The sequence below is a fragment of the Natator depressus genome, chromosome 2 (assembly GCF_965152275.1).
Source record: "Natator depressus isolate rNatDep1 chromosome 2, rNatDep2.hap1, whole genome shotgun sequence".
Classification (NCBI taxonomy): Eukaryota; Metazoa; Chordata; order Testudines; family Cheloniidae; genus Natator; species Natator depressus.
This window is the reverse complement of record NC_134235.1, coordinates 250,238,658-250,256,781: the sequence shown is the minus strand read 5'-3', so window position 1 is coordinate 250,256,781 and position 18,124 is coordinate 250,238,658. Positions and strand designations below refer to the sequence as shown.

General features: G+C 39.9%; 1 protein-coding gene across 1 annotated transcript in view; it reads left to right on the top strand.

Moving 5' to 3' along the window:
• Positions 1-17,873, top strand: part of SCN5A (sodium voltage-gated channel alpha subunit 5) — a 319,838-nt gene extending 301,965 nt beyond the window's left edge. The window contains exons 25-29 of the mRNA XM_074946329.1: positions 5,327-5,380; positions 9,926-10,063; positions 10,805-10,909; positions 11,427-11,697; positions 13,272-17,873. Coding sequence (XP_074802430.1) covers positions 5,327-5,380; positions 9,926-10,063; positions 10,805-10,909; positions 11,427-11,697; positions 13,272-14,506 — 1,803 coding nt within the window. The 3' untranslated portion in view covers positions 14,507-17,873. The remainder of the gene's footprint in view (positions 1-5,326; positions 5,381-9,925; positions 10,064-10,804; positions 10,910-11,426; positions 11,698-13,271) is intronic.
• Positions 17,874-18,124: the final 251 nt, after the last annotated feature.

Below are 18,124 nucleotides of genomic sequence, written 5' to 3'. Positions count from 1 at the left end.
TGGCTGAAATCTATCACCTTCTGAGCAAGCATCATATAGATATTCCAGTCCATATTCCTCCACATGTCCTAAAGTCACTAGAGATTAATGATGAAGAATCCCATTCAGGTATGCAACAGTGTTCCTTTTTTCTCCAATATGACCATCAAAGACAATAGAGACTAATGCTTCCAGCTTCGGCTGGAGAGCACATCTAAATCAATATCAGCCTCAGGGTTTGTGGTCCCGAGAGGAGACTTGTTTTCACATTAATGTCTTAGAACTCTGAACGATTCGTTTGACAGAGAACACCACAGCGATGTTCCATGTGAACAGGTCAGGAGGAGCATGATCACCCCCTTTATGTTTGGAAGCAATCTAGTTGTGGAATTGGTGTATCCACCACCAGATCACCCTTACAGCCGTGCACCTACCAGGACTACAGAACACTGTAGCAGATCACCTAAGCAGGAAATTTACAAATGAACAGAAGTGGGCAATAATGGACTCATAATTTGGAGAGCTTTTCACAGGCAGGGTCACCCATCCATGGACCCATTTGCCACAAAAATAAACAGAAAGTGCCCTACCTTCTGCTCCAGGGGACGCCTGAGTCCAGGATCTCTCTTACACAAATTCCGCATTCCTTGAACCCCAAATCTCATGTGTGTACATCCACTGATCCCTTTCTTACTGAGAGTCCTAAGGAAGTTCAAACAAGAGTCTGCTATAATGATCCTGATAGCACCAGCTTGGCCCACCTGGATTTCATGAGACTTTCCATTTATTATCCTGCAACTTTGCCACTGAGTCCATACCTGGTCTCTCTGGACAATGGGAGTATCTTACATCCAAACCCAGCCTCTCTACATATCACAGTCTGAATGCTGGCTGGTTGGCATCTGTGGAGAGAGCTTGTTCTAGAGACACCCAAAACATTCGTATACGGAGTAGAAAGGAAGCAGAAAAGTAGAAAAGGCTCCCTTTGGGCAGAGCTCCACATATGTCTCCAACAGAATCGAACATTCCTAATATTCTGGATTACTTAATGTCATTAAAAAGATCAGGACTTTCTATCAGTTCTGTAATGGTGTATCTGGGAGCTACATCAGCACAACATCCCACTACATAGGACCACACATGAGTTTCACATCATGTAATGACTAGATTCTTCAAAGGGCTAACACACATATTCCCACTGGTGCAGGAACTCCCTCACTTCCGGGATCTCTATGTAGTTCTATTTGGATGAACAGGTCCTTCCTCTGAGCCTCTGGCATTATGCTTATTGCACCATCACTCCATGAAAACAGCCTTCTTAATGACTGTCACTTCAGTCTGTAGGATTGGGGAGCTGCAAGCACTCATGGTGGCCCTCCATGCACTGTTCCCCTCTTAGGCCCTATCCAAAATTTCTTCCCCAGGTTGTTTCTGACTTCCATCTAAACCATGAGTCCCCTACCAGTGCTTTTCCCTAAACAAAACTCCAGCCAAGGGAGGCAAGAGACTCCACTTTTTAGATATCCGCAGGGCCCTGTTGTTCTATCTAGATAGATCATAGTCATCCAAAGTCTTGCCTACATCGTTTGTTTGTTGCCTTTGCAGAGAGAATCAGAGGCCAGGCCATTTCATCTCAAAGGCTATCTAAGTGGGTCTCAAACTTTATTAAGCTTTGTTACTAGTTAGCTAGTTTAGATTATCCAAGTGTAGCTCAGACAGCTTCTGCAGCCTCTTTCAGAAATGTTCCCATTACAGAAATATGTAGAGCAGCTAATTAGTGATCTGTTCACTTATTCACAAAACATTATTCCCTGGTAGAGGGATCTAGATTGGAGGCCTCTTTTGGCAAAACTGTTTTATAATCTCTTTTCAGGTAAAAAAGCTACATGCCATGAAAGGCGTGTGTGGCTTTATTGGACCTTGATGTTTACATTATTCTTTAGTGCCCTCCACAGCAAATGATCATAACATTAAATTAATATTAGTTATAAAATAAAATGGACTAGAGACATGCAACAGTGAAAATGGCTTAGAACAGAGTTAGCACAACAGAAGAAGAAACTTGTTCTTGCTAGTTAGTGCCATCTTAAATGTGTCCCTATGAGGAGTTAACCCTGATGTGGTGTTGAATGATTTGTTTTAGTTTTAAAATGCTTCTTTAAGCAAGAGCAATGTTCAAAGAGGCATGTTGAAAATATAAAAATGAAACTTCTTCTGCCTTCAAAAACAGCCATTGGAGTCCTTTGTGGCAGCTATCTTGGATTTCCTCCATTTAAAGATTTCCTCCATTTCCTCCCAGTGCCAAATTTAAAGTGTTTGTTTTATTTTAAGATATTTGCCTTTTGGTTGCCTGACAAATATTCTGAGGGCCATTTAGACACAGTCCACCTATCCTCTCCCTATTCTAATTTACTGCATGGTGTCTAACCAATAATCTAATAACAAAATGTAATCATGTCCCAAGATGAGTTTATCCACAGATAATCTCATCACATGACAATTTCAGTTGAAAATGATGTTTCTCTGGATAGCTTCCAGGCAGGATAATATCACAAACACTCCCAGGAAGATTTTTGTCATTTCTTTATTCAGTATGTAAGTGGCTACTAATTCCAGATAAATAATTTCCTTTCCCAGTGTTATGTTTCTTTCATTCCTGATATCTGTTCCTCTTTGCAGATGAAGTGTCTAAGGAAGTCTTCCAGAAGCCCAATAGGATTTTTAATTATCTCACTTGTAGACCATTTGGTAAAATATAAAATCACAGTCCTGCATTCCCATAATATTTTATCTTCATCAGATCATTTCACCAGCCACTGTCACTAAGTACAACCATGTTGTATGCTAAATGTTACACTCTCACACTGGCTGGAATCTAGCCCATTTACCATAAATACCAGGGATAAAATGCCTAAGGAAGATAAAAGATTGGAAGAACAGTGCAAGTTAAAATCATATTCATTTGTAAGCATGCCTTTTCTGCTGTCATTGACAGAGTGTGACCTCTTATTTCCTCCAATCCCAGTCTCTCTGAAAAGCAGATTGAACTGTAAGTGGAAAGTGACAATAAGAAGACTGAAAAGCCTTTCACAGGATTAGAAAAAGAGCAGCAAAAAAGAAACCGTTAGAGCAGCTGAGAGGGATCAACATGACAGGGTTAAATAACCATTTGTTTCAATGAAACCACTGATCACATCACCTGCCCTCTCAACTCTTCTCTGAGTCTCTGAACAGTTATATAGATTTTCCAAAAGGTGCTGATTTTCAGGGGTTAATCTGTTTTATCCAGTGGGTGAGAACAGGTACAACATTATAAATACAGTTTTATATATATATTCATTAAAAATAAATAGTGTTGACCTCTCTATGAATTTTCTGGTGGTTAAGCAGAATTTAAAAGCAAGAATAGAATGCATTACCTTAAAGATTTAATTTAATAATAGAGTATATAATGGAGTTTTTGAAAAAGCACTTTGGATATACCTGGCTGAACACAAAGGGCTGAATTCCCATTGGGAATCATGCACAAAATTCCAATTAGCATTATCTGGAATTATGTGCTTAGATAAATAAAAATTCAACCCAAGTGTCCTGAAGATATTAAAATATGTTGGAAATGGTTCTGCTGTCCTGCACTCTTGCTCTCAGTACACTGTTGTAAGTTGGGGTGACTCTGTGGAAGTAAATGTGGCTGATTCTTCCCTCACACAAATTTTAAAAGCAGTGTAAATCCATTGATTTGCTCCCACTTTACACTGGTATAAGTAAAATGAGAATCAGGTTCAGTGGAATTACACTGGTGTAAAACCAGCATAATTTAGGCCAGAATAGGCCCAATGTTGTGTCAGTTTAGTAACATGGCAGTAGATTTTGATGTTCTAAAAATAGGATTGTGGGCCACATTTTCATTCTGAGGGGCTACACCAAGACCCTTTTACTCTGCACTGGCAGCTTTAAAGGGCCTTAAATTACATTCACACCCACTTTAAGGCCTCTTTGTAATGCCAGAGCAGTAAGGTAAATGAGAACCAGGCCTTGTAACTTCCCTGGTGTGTCAACAAGTGTGAGGTGCAAAGCAAGGAAGGAAGTCCCTATTAAAAAAAATAACCTTATTAATAGCACAGGGGGGACAAAAATCAATGGTAAAACACATTTTTTGTTTTTTAGAAATGTTCTTTTATTCAAGTTTCAGTGCAAAAAAAATCCCCCTATAGAGCCATAATCAGCAGTGAAACCTCTGTAATGGCTTATCTCTAGACTATTCTATGTTCTTTACACAAACCTTATCTTTCTTTTTTAAATGAAATGTAATCCTGATCCACTGTGTAAAATAGGAGCACGTTCTTTAAAACTTTCCCATTATTCTGTCTGCTGAGCTTGATATGCACCTGCACATTCACAGCTTTTGATGACTCTCCTCAAAGCTGAACAGACCCTGGGAGCCTGATTTTCCTCTTACTTGTGCTACAATGTGACTCTGTTGATTTTTACAATGTTACCCCTGATTTACTCCATGAGAGCAGAATTGGAGCTTCACTGTGAATGCACACAGAAGTCCGTGCTCACCAACATGAATAAGGGGTCTGTAGTTGGGCCCTAAGTCTTCAGAATCTTTTTTAATGCTAAAGCAACTTGAGATGATGGTTGAAAAGGTCATGTTTGTAACCTCATAGCAGGCCCTAGTCCTCCTGCAATGTGGCAGATCTTATCCCCTCTGGGTCTGGGTTATAGGGGGTGTAGCGAGGAGAAAGGGACATGGTCATAGGGTCTCTGATCCAGCAGTTCCCAGCTATCAGAACAGATCCCTTGCTAGCCTCTGAATCAGGGAGCCGCAAAGACAGAATAATGCTCCCTTCCCTCCCACTTCCTCAGGTCTGAACTGAATGTAGCTCAGCCAGGTGCAAGAAACAAGGCCATGTTTTGTTTTTTCCTGAAATCTACCAGGCATATTTTCATTCTGCAGTGACACATTGATATTTCCCATTTACTTCCATTTCTGACCTGCAGAAAGAAGCCATTCTGAATTCTGGAGATTTAATTGCCATGTTTGTTTGTTTGTTTTTTTAAATCTCCATTAAAAGCCATTATTTTACCACTAAAAATTTCAAGAAAGAAAAGAAAAAAAATTGCATGAATAAGAAAACCCAGAAGGGAAAACGACCTCAGTGTGATCTTAAGTACCTATGTGAAAAAAAATTAATGGGTATATGTTGCTTTAAAGAAAAAGCAATTAATTAACAATGATGAATATGTTTACCATAATATTTTCTAGAAAAACACAAAGCAGTAATGTAACCATTTGGTCGGCTTATGATTTTCCTAAGTATGTGTTGTTGTTTTTTCCTAGGCAACATTTAAAGGTTGGATGGACATTATGTATGCAGCAGTAGATTCACGAGGGGTAAGTCACTCAAATTAAATGCTTTCTTCTTGCATCCTTCTTTCCTGTTTAGTTGAATTTTGCACCATTCTGGCTGGTTAACAGCAAAACTACCTGTGTGCAACTCACTTGACTTCTTTGGGGCTGCACCAAGTTTAACTTAGGGCAGAATTTTGTCTAATGTGCTAGTGAAATGTAGAGTGACTGAAATGGGTCTAGGATGTGTGCCATCATTTGTGTAGTGGGCTTTATATTATGGATCACTTTGGAAATGTAACTATTTAGAGTACAAGAATATTTTAAAAATATTAAAACCTGGGCCCAACTCAGGACACAAATAACTTCCAGGTGACAGTGAACTGACCTCCTGTCCTGCAGCAGGAAACTGAGATTTGGAGGGAGCAGATCCACGGCTGGCATAAATTGACATAATGGTGCTATGTCGATTTACGTTACACGTCGTACTGCCTTAGGATTCAGTTTTCCAATCTTTTTAAGCCAGACAGAAAGGTCAATATAAAGGTGACTACAAACCTGAGACTCACAAAGATGAATGGATCTTTAGATTTTCCATAGATCTTATTTTTTTGTTGCAAGATGTGTTGTATTAAGTGGAAGTTGTGATTAGAATGATCCATATGGAGTGGTCACCATAAAGAAATTAACATTTACCAACAGATAGCAAACAGCTTTCACAATGATTTTCTATTCTTAGTAAAAGAAATAAGGTGTATTGTTTAAAATAGATGGACTCTAACTATACTGTAGTTTATACTAAAGTGACTGAACACTGCAATTACATTGCAATTAAAATGTAATTACACTGTGGTAACGTTACCTGGGGTTATCTGAACCCAAAGCTATGGTAACTAATCTTTGTTTTCCAGGTAGTGTCAGGAAATAAGTCAGTGGGGTACACACAAGAGTGCTTTCATTCAAAAGTCCTTGTTTTTACTGAGTACAAAGCACACATCAAAACTAGCAATAGTCTAGAAGCCCCCCAAATATAAGGAGTACTTTTGGCACCTTAGAGACTAACCAATTTATTTGAGCATAAGCTTTCGTGAGCTATCGTAGAGCTTGGCTGTAGACAATGGATCGTGTGGTGTGGTCAGGGTGAAAGCTGGAGGCATGTAGCTAGGAATAGCGGTCAGTAGGTTTCCAGTATAGGGTGGTGTTTATGTGACCATCACTTATTAGCACTGTAGTGTCCAGGAAGTGGATCTCTTGTGTGGACTGGTCCAGGCTGAGGTTGATGGTGGGATGGAAATTGTTGAAATCATGGTGGAATTCCTCAAGGGCTTCTTTTCCATGGGTCCAGATGATGAAGATGTCATCAATGTAGCGCAAGTGGAGTATGGGCATTAGGGGACGAGAGCTGAGAAGCGTTGTTCTAAGTCAGCCATAAAAATGTTGGCATACTGTGGGGCCATGCAGGTACCCATAGCAGTGCCGCTGATTTGAAGGTATACATTGTCCCCAAATGTGAAATAGTTATGGGTGAGGACAAAGTCACAAAGTTCAGCCACCAGATTAGCCGTGACATTATCGGGGATAGTGTTCCTGACGGCTTGTAGTCCATCTTTGTGTGGAATGTTGGTGTAGAGGGCTTCTGCATCCATAGTGGCCAGGATGGTGTTTTCAGGAAGATCACCAATGGATTGTAGTTTCCTCAGGAAGTCAGTGGTGTCTCGAAGGTAGCTGGGAGTGCTGGTAGCGTAGGGCCTGAGAAGGGAGTCTACATAGCCAGACAATCCTGCTGTCAGGGTGCCAATGCCTGAGATGATGGGGTGCCCAGGATTTCCAGGTTTATGGATCTTGGGTAGTAGATAGAATATCCCAGGTCGGGGTTCCAGGGGTGTGTCTGTGCGGATTTGATCTTGTGCTTTTTCAGGGAGTTTCTTGAGCAAATGCTGTAGTTTCTTTCGGTAACCCTCAGTGGGATCAGAGGGTAATGGTTTGTAGAAAGTGGTGTTGGAGAGCTGCCGAGCAGCCTCTTGTTCATATTCCGACCTATTCATGATGACAACAGCACCTCCTTTGTCAGCCTTTTTGATTATGATGTCAGAGTTGTTTCTGAGGCTGTAGATGGCATTGTGTTCTGCACGGCTGAGGTTGTGGGGCAAGTGATGCTGCTTTTCCACAATTTCAGCCCGTGCACGTCGGCGGAAGCACTCTATGTAGAAGTCCAGTCTGCTGTCTCGACCCTCAGGAGGAGTCCACCTAGAATCCTTCTTTTTGTAGTGTTGGTAGGGAGGTCTCTGTGGATTAGTATGTTGTTCAGAGGTGTGTTGGAATCCATTGTCTACAGCCAAGCTCTACGATACAACCGCATTTGCTCCAACCCCTCAGACAGAGACAAACACCTACAAGATCTCTGTCAAGCATTCTTACAACTACAATACCCACCTGCTGAAGTGAAGAAACAGATTGACAGAGCCAGAAGAGTACCCAGAAGTCACCTACTACAGGACAGGCCTAACAAAGAAAATAACAGAACGCCACTAGCCGTCACCTTCAGCCCCCAACTAAAACCCCTCCAACGCATTATCAAGGATCTACAACCTATCCTGAAGGACGACCCATCACTCTCACAAATCTTGGGAGACAGGCCAGTCCTTGCCTACAGACAGCCCCCCAACCTGAAGCAAATACTCACCAGCAACCACATACCACACAACAGAACCACTAACCCAGGAACCTATCCTTGTAACAAAGCCCGTTGCCAACTGTGCCCACATATCTATTCAGGGGACACCATCACAGGGCCTAATAACATCAGCCACACTATCAGAGGCTCGTTCACCTGCACATCTACCAATGTGATATATGCCATCATGTGCCAGCAATGCCCCTTTGCCATGTTCATTGGTCAAACTGGACAGTCTCTACGTAAAAGAATAAATGGACACAAATCAGATGTCAAGAATTATAACATTCATAAACCAGTCGGAGAACACTTCAATCTCTCTGGTCACGCAATTACAGACATGAAAGTTGCGATATTACAACAGAAAAACTTCAGAAACAGACTCCAACGAGAGACTGCTAAATTGGAATTAATTTGCAAATTGGATACAATTAACTTAGGCTTGAATAGAGACTGGGAGTGGTTGAGTCATTATAAAAAGTAACCTATTTCCCCTTGTTTATTCCTTCCCCCTTCCCCCCTCCCCCCCCCACTGTTCCTCAGACGTTCTTATTAAACCCTGGATTTGTGCTGGAAATGGCCCACCTTGATTATCATACACATTGTAAGGAGAGTGATCACTTTAGATAAGCTATTACCAGCAGGAGAGTGGGGTGGGGGGAGAGAAAACCTTTTGTAGTGATAAACACCCATTTTTTCATGGTCTGTGTGTATAAAAACATCCTCACTTTTTTTTTCATGGTCTGTGTGTATAAAAACAGCCTCACTGTATTTTCCACTTTATGCATCCGATGAAGTGAGCTATAGCTCACGAAAGCTTATGCTCAAATAAATTGGTTAGTCTCTAAGGTGCACAAGTACTCCTTTTCTTTTTGCGAATACAGACTAACACGGCTGTTACTCTGAAACCCCAAATATAGTTACCCAAAGTCTGAGGTGGTGTCGAGGACAGCCACAGGGTTCCAGTGGCCAGCCTGCCTTCTGCAGCTGGAGTTTTGTTGTCAGACTCCCAAGCTCATAGAAATCCAGTCAAAGGAACTTATTCCAGGCTTCTCCAAAGTACACTCTCTAACTAAACTCTTTATAGGTTTTCTCCTGACCAAGCACATAATTCATAAGGGTCCCTAATAGGCTAGCAATCTCCCTAGCAACAGCGAATAATAATTCATTATTTTACTTATCAGCAAAGCAACTTCAGCAAGAAACTTACAAATGCAGGCCCGCCCAAACCAAGGTCAGCCATTCACATTCCCCATCCTCCCCCATCCCCATTTGCATGAATCTGTCCTTTCACTTTATCTATCTTAGTTAGTAACACTGCAATTGTGTAGATGTTTTTGTTCTATTTGCCTAAGCCATGGCCAGATTTTTCCTGACTCTGTGGTGCCCTCGCTTCCAGCTTATGGTGGCTAAGTGCACAAAATTGCTGTTGTTATGTCAAATCAGTTTCTCTCCTAACAGTTATTCTATTAATATCCATGATTACCACTAGTTCATATAAGCAGGAGTATAGCCAGAAGATCGATTTATTTGTTCCCCCTTTTTATTTCATATTTAATGCATTACAGTGGATATATTCTGAAGTTGCACTTTTTAATACATGCACCCAATACAAAATCTTCTAACCAAAGATTAACTACATGAATTACACTCTGTATTTAGACTGAAAATACAATGTAATGACATTGTGATCATAGTGACAGTATTATAAAGTGTAACTGAAATGATTGTGGTATTTGTGATACCAATGGTGACCTTTTAATGGCAAGCACTGAATGCTTAAACACTGAATGGGTACTTAACTTTTATAATATTTTCTGTGTTATTGAGTGAGTTTGTTTTTAATCTTTTGATGTGTGTGGTAATGGTACAGTTTTTCTCCCTCTTCTTTTTACATTTGCCTTTTATATTTACAGTGTGAGGAGCAACCTGAATGGGAATGTAATTTATACATGTACCTCTACTTTGTGATTTTCATCATCTTCGGGTCTTTCTTCACATTGAATCTCTTCATAGGCGTCATTATTGACAATTTTAACCAACAAAAGAAAAAGATAAGTACACTGTACATGCTGTGCAGCCCCTTGTGACTGCTGTGTGGAGGGGCACGAGGAATGGATTTAGAGCAGCAGCACAGCCAGTCTAGAATCTCAGCAGAACATCCTTAGGAACCATCTTGCATTACATTACAAATTTACAGTTGCTGCAGCCCATTAGCTCTATGCAGAGCAAGTGCTCTGTAAACACTGGGAGTTAGATTGTGCTCACACTAATCAGGAAGCAGTGTTAACAGCACCAGCCCAGAGGGACCTCAGGGATTAATTGTGCCTCAGGGACATGTGCCTTCCCAAAGTCCCCCGTGTGCAAGGGATGGTGTGTTCAAGTGGTCACCATCCTTTAGAATGTTGCAGCCTGTCCTCCCCTTCCATCTTTGGGGCAATGTGTGCACCCAGGGATGGAGCTGTCCTTACATTCCCCTGAGAAATGTGATTGTGATTAGCCTTTTATGCACAAAGCGAAGGAGGGAGGAAGCTCCTAGAATCCTCCCTCACCCATGTACCAACACCAAAATGTCACAGTCTAGTCCTGAATCACTACTCATCCTTGCTGCCCACTAACTCCTGCCTTCTGCCTTAATGTGGATTACTACTTACAGTACTACACCCCATTAGGCACTGATTAGGTGTTAAAAGGAAGAAAACAGAAAAGGATGGAGACTCCCAATACCTCAAACTTAGTTTAAATTGCAATAATACTTAACGTTCAACAAAAGTAATAGCTTTATCTCTCTATACTTAGGTGGGCAAGACATCTTTATGACAGAGGAACAGAAAAAGTATTACAATGCAATGAAAAAACTGGGCTCCAAAAAACCCCAAAAACCCATCCCAAGGCCACTGGTGAGAATATCTATGTTATTCCAATTGAAATATGTATATTCAGTGAATGTCTTTCATTGAGTGAATACAATCCCCTGAAAAAAATGCCCCTTTTGTCATATAATTTGTTTGATTCAGCCATTGTTTGAAAGGGTAGTGAATTGTGTGTCTTATAATCGCCGCTGCACTACAATGATGATTTGGGGACAAATGAATGAATGGTGTAACACCGTTAGCTATTGTGGCCTGTATTAAATGAACTGGGGATCACAGTCCCAATTTGTAATAAACAGGTTACCATTCATAAAAGCTACCACTACTATTGGCATGAGTGTTGGTAGACTCAGCAAAGAGCCTTAGGATTGAATGAGCATGAAAATCCAACCAATCCATCACCCCCTTTACACTTACAACGTTCCATGTGGAAACTGTGACATATTTTCTTCGGGATTCCAATTGCAAGGGGAGGGAATGATATCATCATTTTATATGATCTGAGTCTCATAACTAACACTAATGATCCTTTCCTTTGTTTCAGAACAAATACCAAGGTTTTATCTTTGACATAGTCTCAAAACAAGCCTTTGATGTCTCCATCATGATTCTCATCTGCCTTAACATGGTCACCATGATGGTGGAAACGGATGACCAGAGTCTAGACAAAGTGAACATCCTTCATAAAATCAACATGCTCTTTGTTGCCATCTTCACAGCAGAGTGCAGCATCAAAATGTTGGCTCTAAGACACTACTACTTCACCAATGGCTGGAACATATTTGATTTTGTTGTTGTGATTTTATCCATTGTGGGTAGGTAAAATTCAATGGCAGAGAAGTCTTTTTGCCAAAACAGAACAAATAAAAGGTGGAAACAGAGATGTGTTTGGCCTGTATTAAATGCTTTTTGCAATATGGTGCTGAGCACCTCCAGCTTGGCATCGGGTACCCTCAGTTCCACCAATGGGAGAGCCACTTACAGGACTGGGTCCTAAATATTTTAATTATATTTAAATCATATCTAAATAACACCGCAATATACAATCAATCAAATAACAATCAAATGTGGCATGACCAGGCAAAGGTAGAGAGTTTGGGTATGCTGAACATAAGAGATACATCCAGGTAGAACATATGTGCCATACTGCTGAAAGTAACAAGTAACACCCTCACGTCCCCTGGCATTGATTTCAATGGGCATTTAGTGGCTGATAGGAACACAGGAGGGTGTGTTAGAGAAATGGCAGTCAGAGGATTAGTAGTTGCAATGCATTAGGGTGTAAGAGGAAAAGTCAAAAGCCACTTGGGCCATTATTATTATTTATTATTTGTATCGCAGTAGTGCCTAGCAGACCCAGTCATAGACCAGAACCCCATTATGCTAGGTGATGTACAGGCACAGAATAAAACAGTTCCTGCCCCAGAGAGTTTACAATCTGAGTATGAACTGCCAATTAAAAAGAAAATAACAATTGGGAAAATGATACAGTTGGGGACGAATGACTGATCAAATGAAGAAAAGTAACTGAGGAACATTCTAGAGATTATTTCCATTAAAACCAGCATTTAACTCTCATGTCTCCTAAAGATATTCATGTTACTTTATACTTTTTTGTCCAAGTAAATTTGGTCAGGGGGGATGAACACTGGGGTATTATAGTCTTTCACCTCAGGAGCAATGGCTCAAATGGTAGTGACTGAAAGCTGTAACTACTTGTGGCCTGTATTAATTGAACTGGTGATCTCAGTCCCACTGTGTAATAGGCAGGTGTCCACAGCATAAAAACTATCACTTTCCTTGACATCTTTGTCTGTAGACTCAACAAAGAGCCTGAGGATTGATTGGGCATGAAATCCAACCAATCCATCAGCCCCTTAGCTGGGTTTCCTCTAGGACAGGGGGTTTCAACCTTTTTCTTTCTGAGGCTCCCCCAATGTGCTGTAAAAACCTCCACAGCCCGCCTGTGCCACAACAACTGCTTTTTGGCATATCCAGTAGATTAAAAGCCAGGGCTGGCGTGAGGGGGTAGCAAGCAGGGCAATTGCCCGTGGCCCCACGCCACAGGGGGCCCTGCAAAGCTGAATTGCTCGGGCTTTGGCTTCTGCCCCACGTAGCTTGGGCTTTGGCTTTCTGCCCTGAGCCCCAGGAAGTCTAACACTGGCCCTGATCTCTGGTTTATTTTAGCAGATTCCCTGAAACCTGCTCACAGCCCCCCAGGGCGCCCTGGTTGAGAACCGCTGCTCTAGGAGAAGGCAAAGGCACAGTTAGTAGGACAGTTGGGGGAATGTTCATTGTTCTTGTTAGTAATCTGGAATAGTCATTTTATGAGAACATCTAGAATTGTTGCCCATGTATTAATTGGTTATTTGTTTCTTTTTTCTTAAAGGTACCGTGCTTTCTGATATCATTCAAAAATATTTTTTCTCTCCTACACTCTTCAGAGTCATTCGCTTGGCTCGGATTGGCCGGGTCCTAAGACTTATACGGGGAGCCAAAGGAATTAGAACTCTCCTTTTTGCCTTAATGATGTCCCTTCCTGCTCTGTTCAACATTGGTCTCCTCCTTTTTCTGGTCATGTTTATTTATGCCATTTTTGGCATGGCTAATTTTGCCTATGTTAAAAAGGAGCAAGGGATTGATGACATGTTCAACTTCCAAACCTTCGCTAACAGCATGCTCTGTCTCTTCCAAATCACAACCTCAGCTGGCTGGGACGGTCTTCTCAATCCTATTTTAAACACTGGACCGCCATATTGTGATCCGAACCTAAAAAATGCAAATGGTTCCAAGGGAGACTGTGGAAGCCCTGCTGTAGGGATTCTATTCTTTGTTACTTATATCATTATATCATTTCTCATTGTTGTAAACATGTACATAGCCATTATTTTAGAGAACTTCAGCGTAGCCACTGAGGAAAGTACAGAGCCTCTAAGCGAAGATGACTTTGATATGTTTTATGAAATCTGGGAGAAGTTTGATCCTGAGGCAACTCAGTTTATTGAGTATTCGGCACTTTCAGACTTTGCAGATGCTCTGGCAGAACCTTTACGCATAGCAAAACCAAACAAAATTAAACTCATAGCCATGGACCTTCCCATGGTAAGCGGAGATAGGATCCACTGCTTGGATATTTTATTTGCTTTTACCAAACGGGTACTAGGAGAAACTGGGGAAATGGATGCCCTTAAAATACAGATGGAGGAAAAGTTTATGGCTGCCAATCCATCTAAAATTTCTTATGAACCAATCACAACCACACTCAGACGGAAACAAGAGGAGGTTTCTGCCATTATTATCCAGCGGGCCTACAGGAGTCATTTGTTTCAACGCTCCTTGAAGCAGGCCTCTTTCTTATACCGTCACCAGGCTTGTGATGGCAACATGCTTGAAGATGAGGCACCTGAGAAAGAAGGTCTCATTGCATTCATGATGAATGAAAATTATTGTAGGCCAATAGACAAATCAGAAACTGTGTCCTCAACCTCTTTCCCTCCATCCTATGACAGTGTCACCAGAGCCACTAGTGACAACCTCCAGCTAAAGGTGACAGACTATAGCAAAAGTGATGAACCTGTAGATTATCTGATATCTCCAGACAGAGATAAAGAATCCATTGTCTAAATGTTTGTTTAGAATGCTTTAAAATATTGTTTACAGAATGTAATGCTGTAACTACACAACAATTGAAGCAGCCTTCTTATTAAATATTAGTTGCAAAATAAACAATGGAGTTTTTACCCTTAACTATGGGAGTCGATAAGTTATAACCTTTGACCCTGCTCTTTTCAACATTGCTCAATGTTTCTATATGCACAGGAAGAATCTGTGCAGGGTCATAGCTGTTATATCAGTGGTGTGATTATGAATATGCTAGACTGTAAAACAGTAAACACGGTGTATATCTATCCACAGATAAAACCAGGCTGTAAACATTCATTTAAGGTCTTACTCATATTAGTGTGTTTACTTATGGCAATGTATGACCTTGCATTCTAAAAAGAAAAAATATATATCACAGCTGCTGTAGCAAAACGTAACACTTACTGTATATGTTGTGAATGGTCTTTCATAAATTTATTATATTTGATATTTTTTTACTTAAATCAAATAATGGTCTCTTTTTCCATGGAGATAGATGATCCTTACACCCGACATGTTAAACTCTGAACCAAGGTAACAATAATTGGTGGGACTCCCATCATTCCCAAAAGAAAGTTGTTGCAAAGTAAAATATTTAATCAACAACATATAACTGTTTATTACAATATGACCTCCCCTTTGGGACATGTAACTGCTTGTCATCAGTAATAAAAAAAAAATTAGGAGGAAGAAAGTGATGTCAAATAATAAAGAGAGAAATGGCTTGTTCTACCCTACAGGAAATCAGACAGTAATGGATGCTGCTTGTAAAACTAATAAAAATACTAATTTTTTAGTAAGTTTCAAGAATATGCTTTGCCTGTTGTAATCAAACTCTCTTAGAAATAGGTTATGACCCTGTAATCTGATGTAAAATGCCCCAAAGCACTATGTATCCAGATAGATTTTCTGTTAAGTGAGTGTGATAGGATCTGTTTTCTCCAATGACATGGAGCTAAGCCTGCTTACTGCAAGCTCTATGCATCAATATTACTCTCTAATGTTTTGATGCAAGTTGTGCAGTGCGGGAGAGTTGTTACAGTGTTATCAATGGGGTGGGACGATCTGTACAAAAGTTCTGATATTTGGAATCCCTTCTTGGTTTCCATCTTTCACTTTACTGGAGGCTGTGTTTAGATTACTGGGGAACCTTCCTTTTTGCAGGCAGGCAGAGGAATATTTTCATGTGAAATACCAATCAGTCTCAGGCCACACATATAAAAGCAATGGGGTCCGATCATAAGTGCTTTAGGAGCAGACATTTTTAGTAGTTTTCTACTGTAAAAAAAATTGTAATTAATTATCAAACTTCCAGCCTTGGCAAAATGTGAGGAGGTGTCTGTGGAATATAAAGAGACAAGTCCATGGTTACAGAAAAGTCCTCTCTTTGTTATTTTCAAATATGATGGTACTTGGGTTCAGTGGGTCTTCATGGGAGGTCTTGCCTGAGAAGTCTGTAATGAGCCATTGCACCACAAGGACTAGTAGCCATGGTTTTCATCTTGGAGAAAAAGACTTATCAAGAATGTATTTAAAGTGTAATGTAGTTGACATTTAGTTACATTCTGGGTTATAAAGGTGTCAAAATCCACATGGGGTTGTTACTGAGAATCTTAGCTATCCAGCAACAAGACCGTGTTACAATGAAATTTTCCTGTGACCACATCATCCACTGACAAAATGAGTGAGAATATGTGAAGAAAACACATAAAATAATATGACTACATATATGTTAATGAAGTTTTCTTCATCCAACGAGAGGTGTTTCAGGCATTCAGTTGTGCAAGTGGTCGACTGGTTATTCAGGGGACATGGTGTCAGGACTCCTGTGGTCTGTTCCTGATTCTTGCTATGTGAATTTTAGGTAAATAATTTAACCTCTCTGTGCCTCTATATAGTTTACCCATCTATAAAATGGGGATAATAATACTTATCTACCTCACAGGGGTGTTGTGAGACTTAATTAATGGCTGCAAAGCACTATGAGGGTGAAAGGCACTCTAAGTATTATTATAATCATTCTCTCTTGTCCCCTAACCCGCTCTTTATGGTGTACACCATAGAGATTTTCCTTCTGGGATTTTGTTGCCTTTGAATCTTGTATGTAATTAGATTCCAACTTAAGGAAACTACTCCAAATGTGTTTTTCAGCCTGGAATTTCTCCCTCCCCCCATAAATTTTGCTCATGACTTCTCAAGTTAGAGAACCTTTCCACAGATTCCTTGTGTAATTTATGCTGTAATATTATACTGATTGTACATATCACCCAGAAAGAACATGTGATATTTTATATTTATATGTGTGTATCATGCAAGTTTGTAGAGTGGCTGACACTCAAACAACATGACTTACTGATTACATTTTTTTTCTCTTGAAAGAGAATTACTGATCATTAGAAATGAGCTACTGCCTCTGACTGAAGGAAATAGTAGATACACATACATACCAAACAAAATCACATTTATTAATTGACAGCTAGTAGGATTATTTTCTTTTCAAAGTTGAAGAACAAAATGGGGGAGGAAAAATGCTAATTTTGAATGGGTATTGCTCATCCAATTTCTTAATATACAAAAAATCCTATTTTTAGACCAAAGACTGAATAACTTACATAATGCGGTGATAGGTTGTTCACATTATTTTGTTATTATTTTAATTATTTGTTACTTGATTTAGCAGATATATTAAAATGTAACTTCTTAATATACTATAAATAACACTGAAGCCAAATAATAGAATGATGTGATAGAAAATCAGCTGGTCCCCGATTGTATTACAAGAAAGCTCTTCCAGCAGTCACTGGACTCCTGAGATGGAGCATCATTTTAATTACTGCAAGACCCTACCATATCAATACAATTGCATACTATATTGTGTTGTACCCCAAAGCTGTAAAATAGTGAGTCTGAAAGAGGGACTTAATTATAGATATTTACCATAAACTTTCTAAAAATAAAATGTAAATTAGGTTCAAAAGCTTTGTAAAATGGAACATTGGTTTTCTATTGGATTTTCTATTGTTTTCCAGAACATTTTTTTGAGAACTGAAGTGCTGCATTTGTATTATATGTCGGACTCCCTTAAAAACGTCAAGTACCTGACCTGCAAATCTTTACTAAAGGAGATACTGATCACAATATATCAGTGGTACAACCTCCCAGGGCAAGGATACTGTAGTTAGTGACTTGCTGGACAGTGCATATTGATTATAAGCAAGATGGGTGCTGTCATTTTTCTGCAGATTTGCTCAATAAAGAGTACAGCATGAATCATCAAACTACAAAAAAGAGCACATAAAATTTCAGCCAATATCACAGGATATACTAAGCTATTTGTATCTGGAAAAAGCCAAGTTTACTATGTTTCTTTATTAAATAAATAAGGATAACACATACTTTCTGTGCCAAATTATTTTTTTATTGTACCAACATTTACATGATTTCTCCAAGTCCTGTTCGGTAGCCAAATTTGGTTGAGAAATGCAGGGCAACTTTTTTCATGTGTATGAAGAGGTGAAGAATCAATGAAATCCACTCAAGTAATTCTTTTGTAGTAAGGCTGATTGCTGCACATTAACGGCTAGATCCAAATCTTGTTAA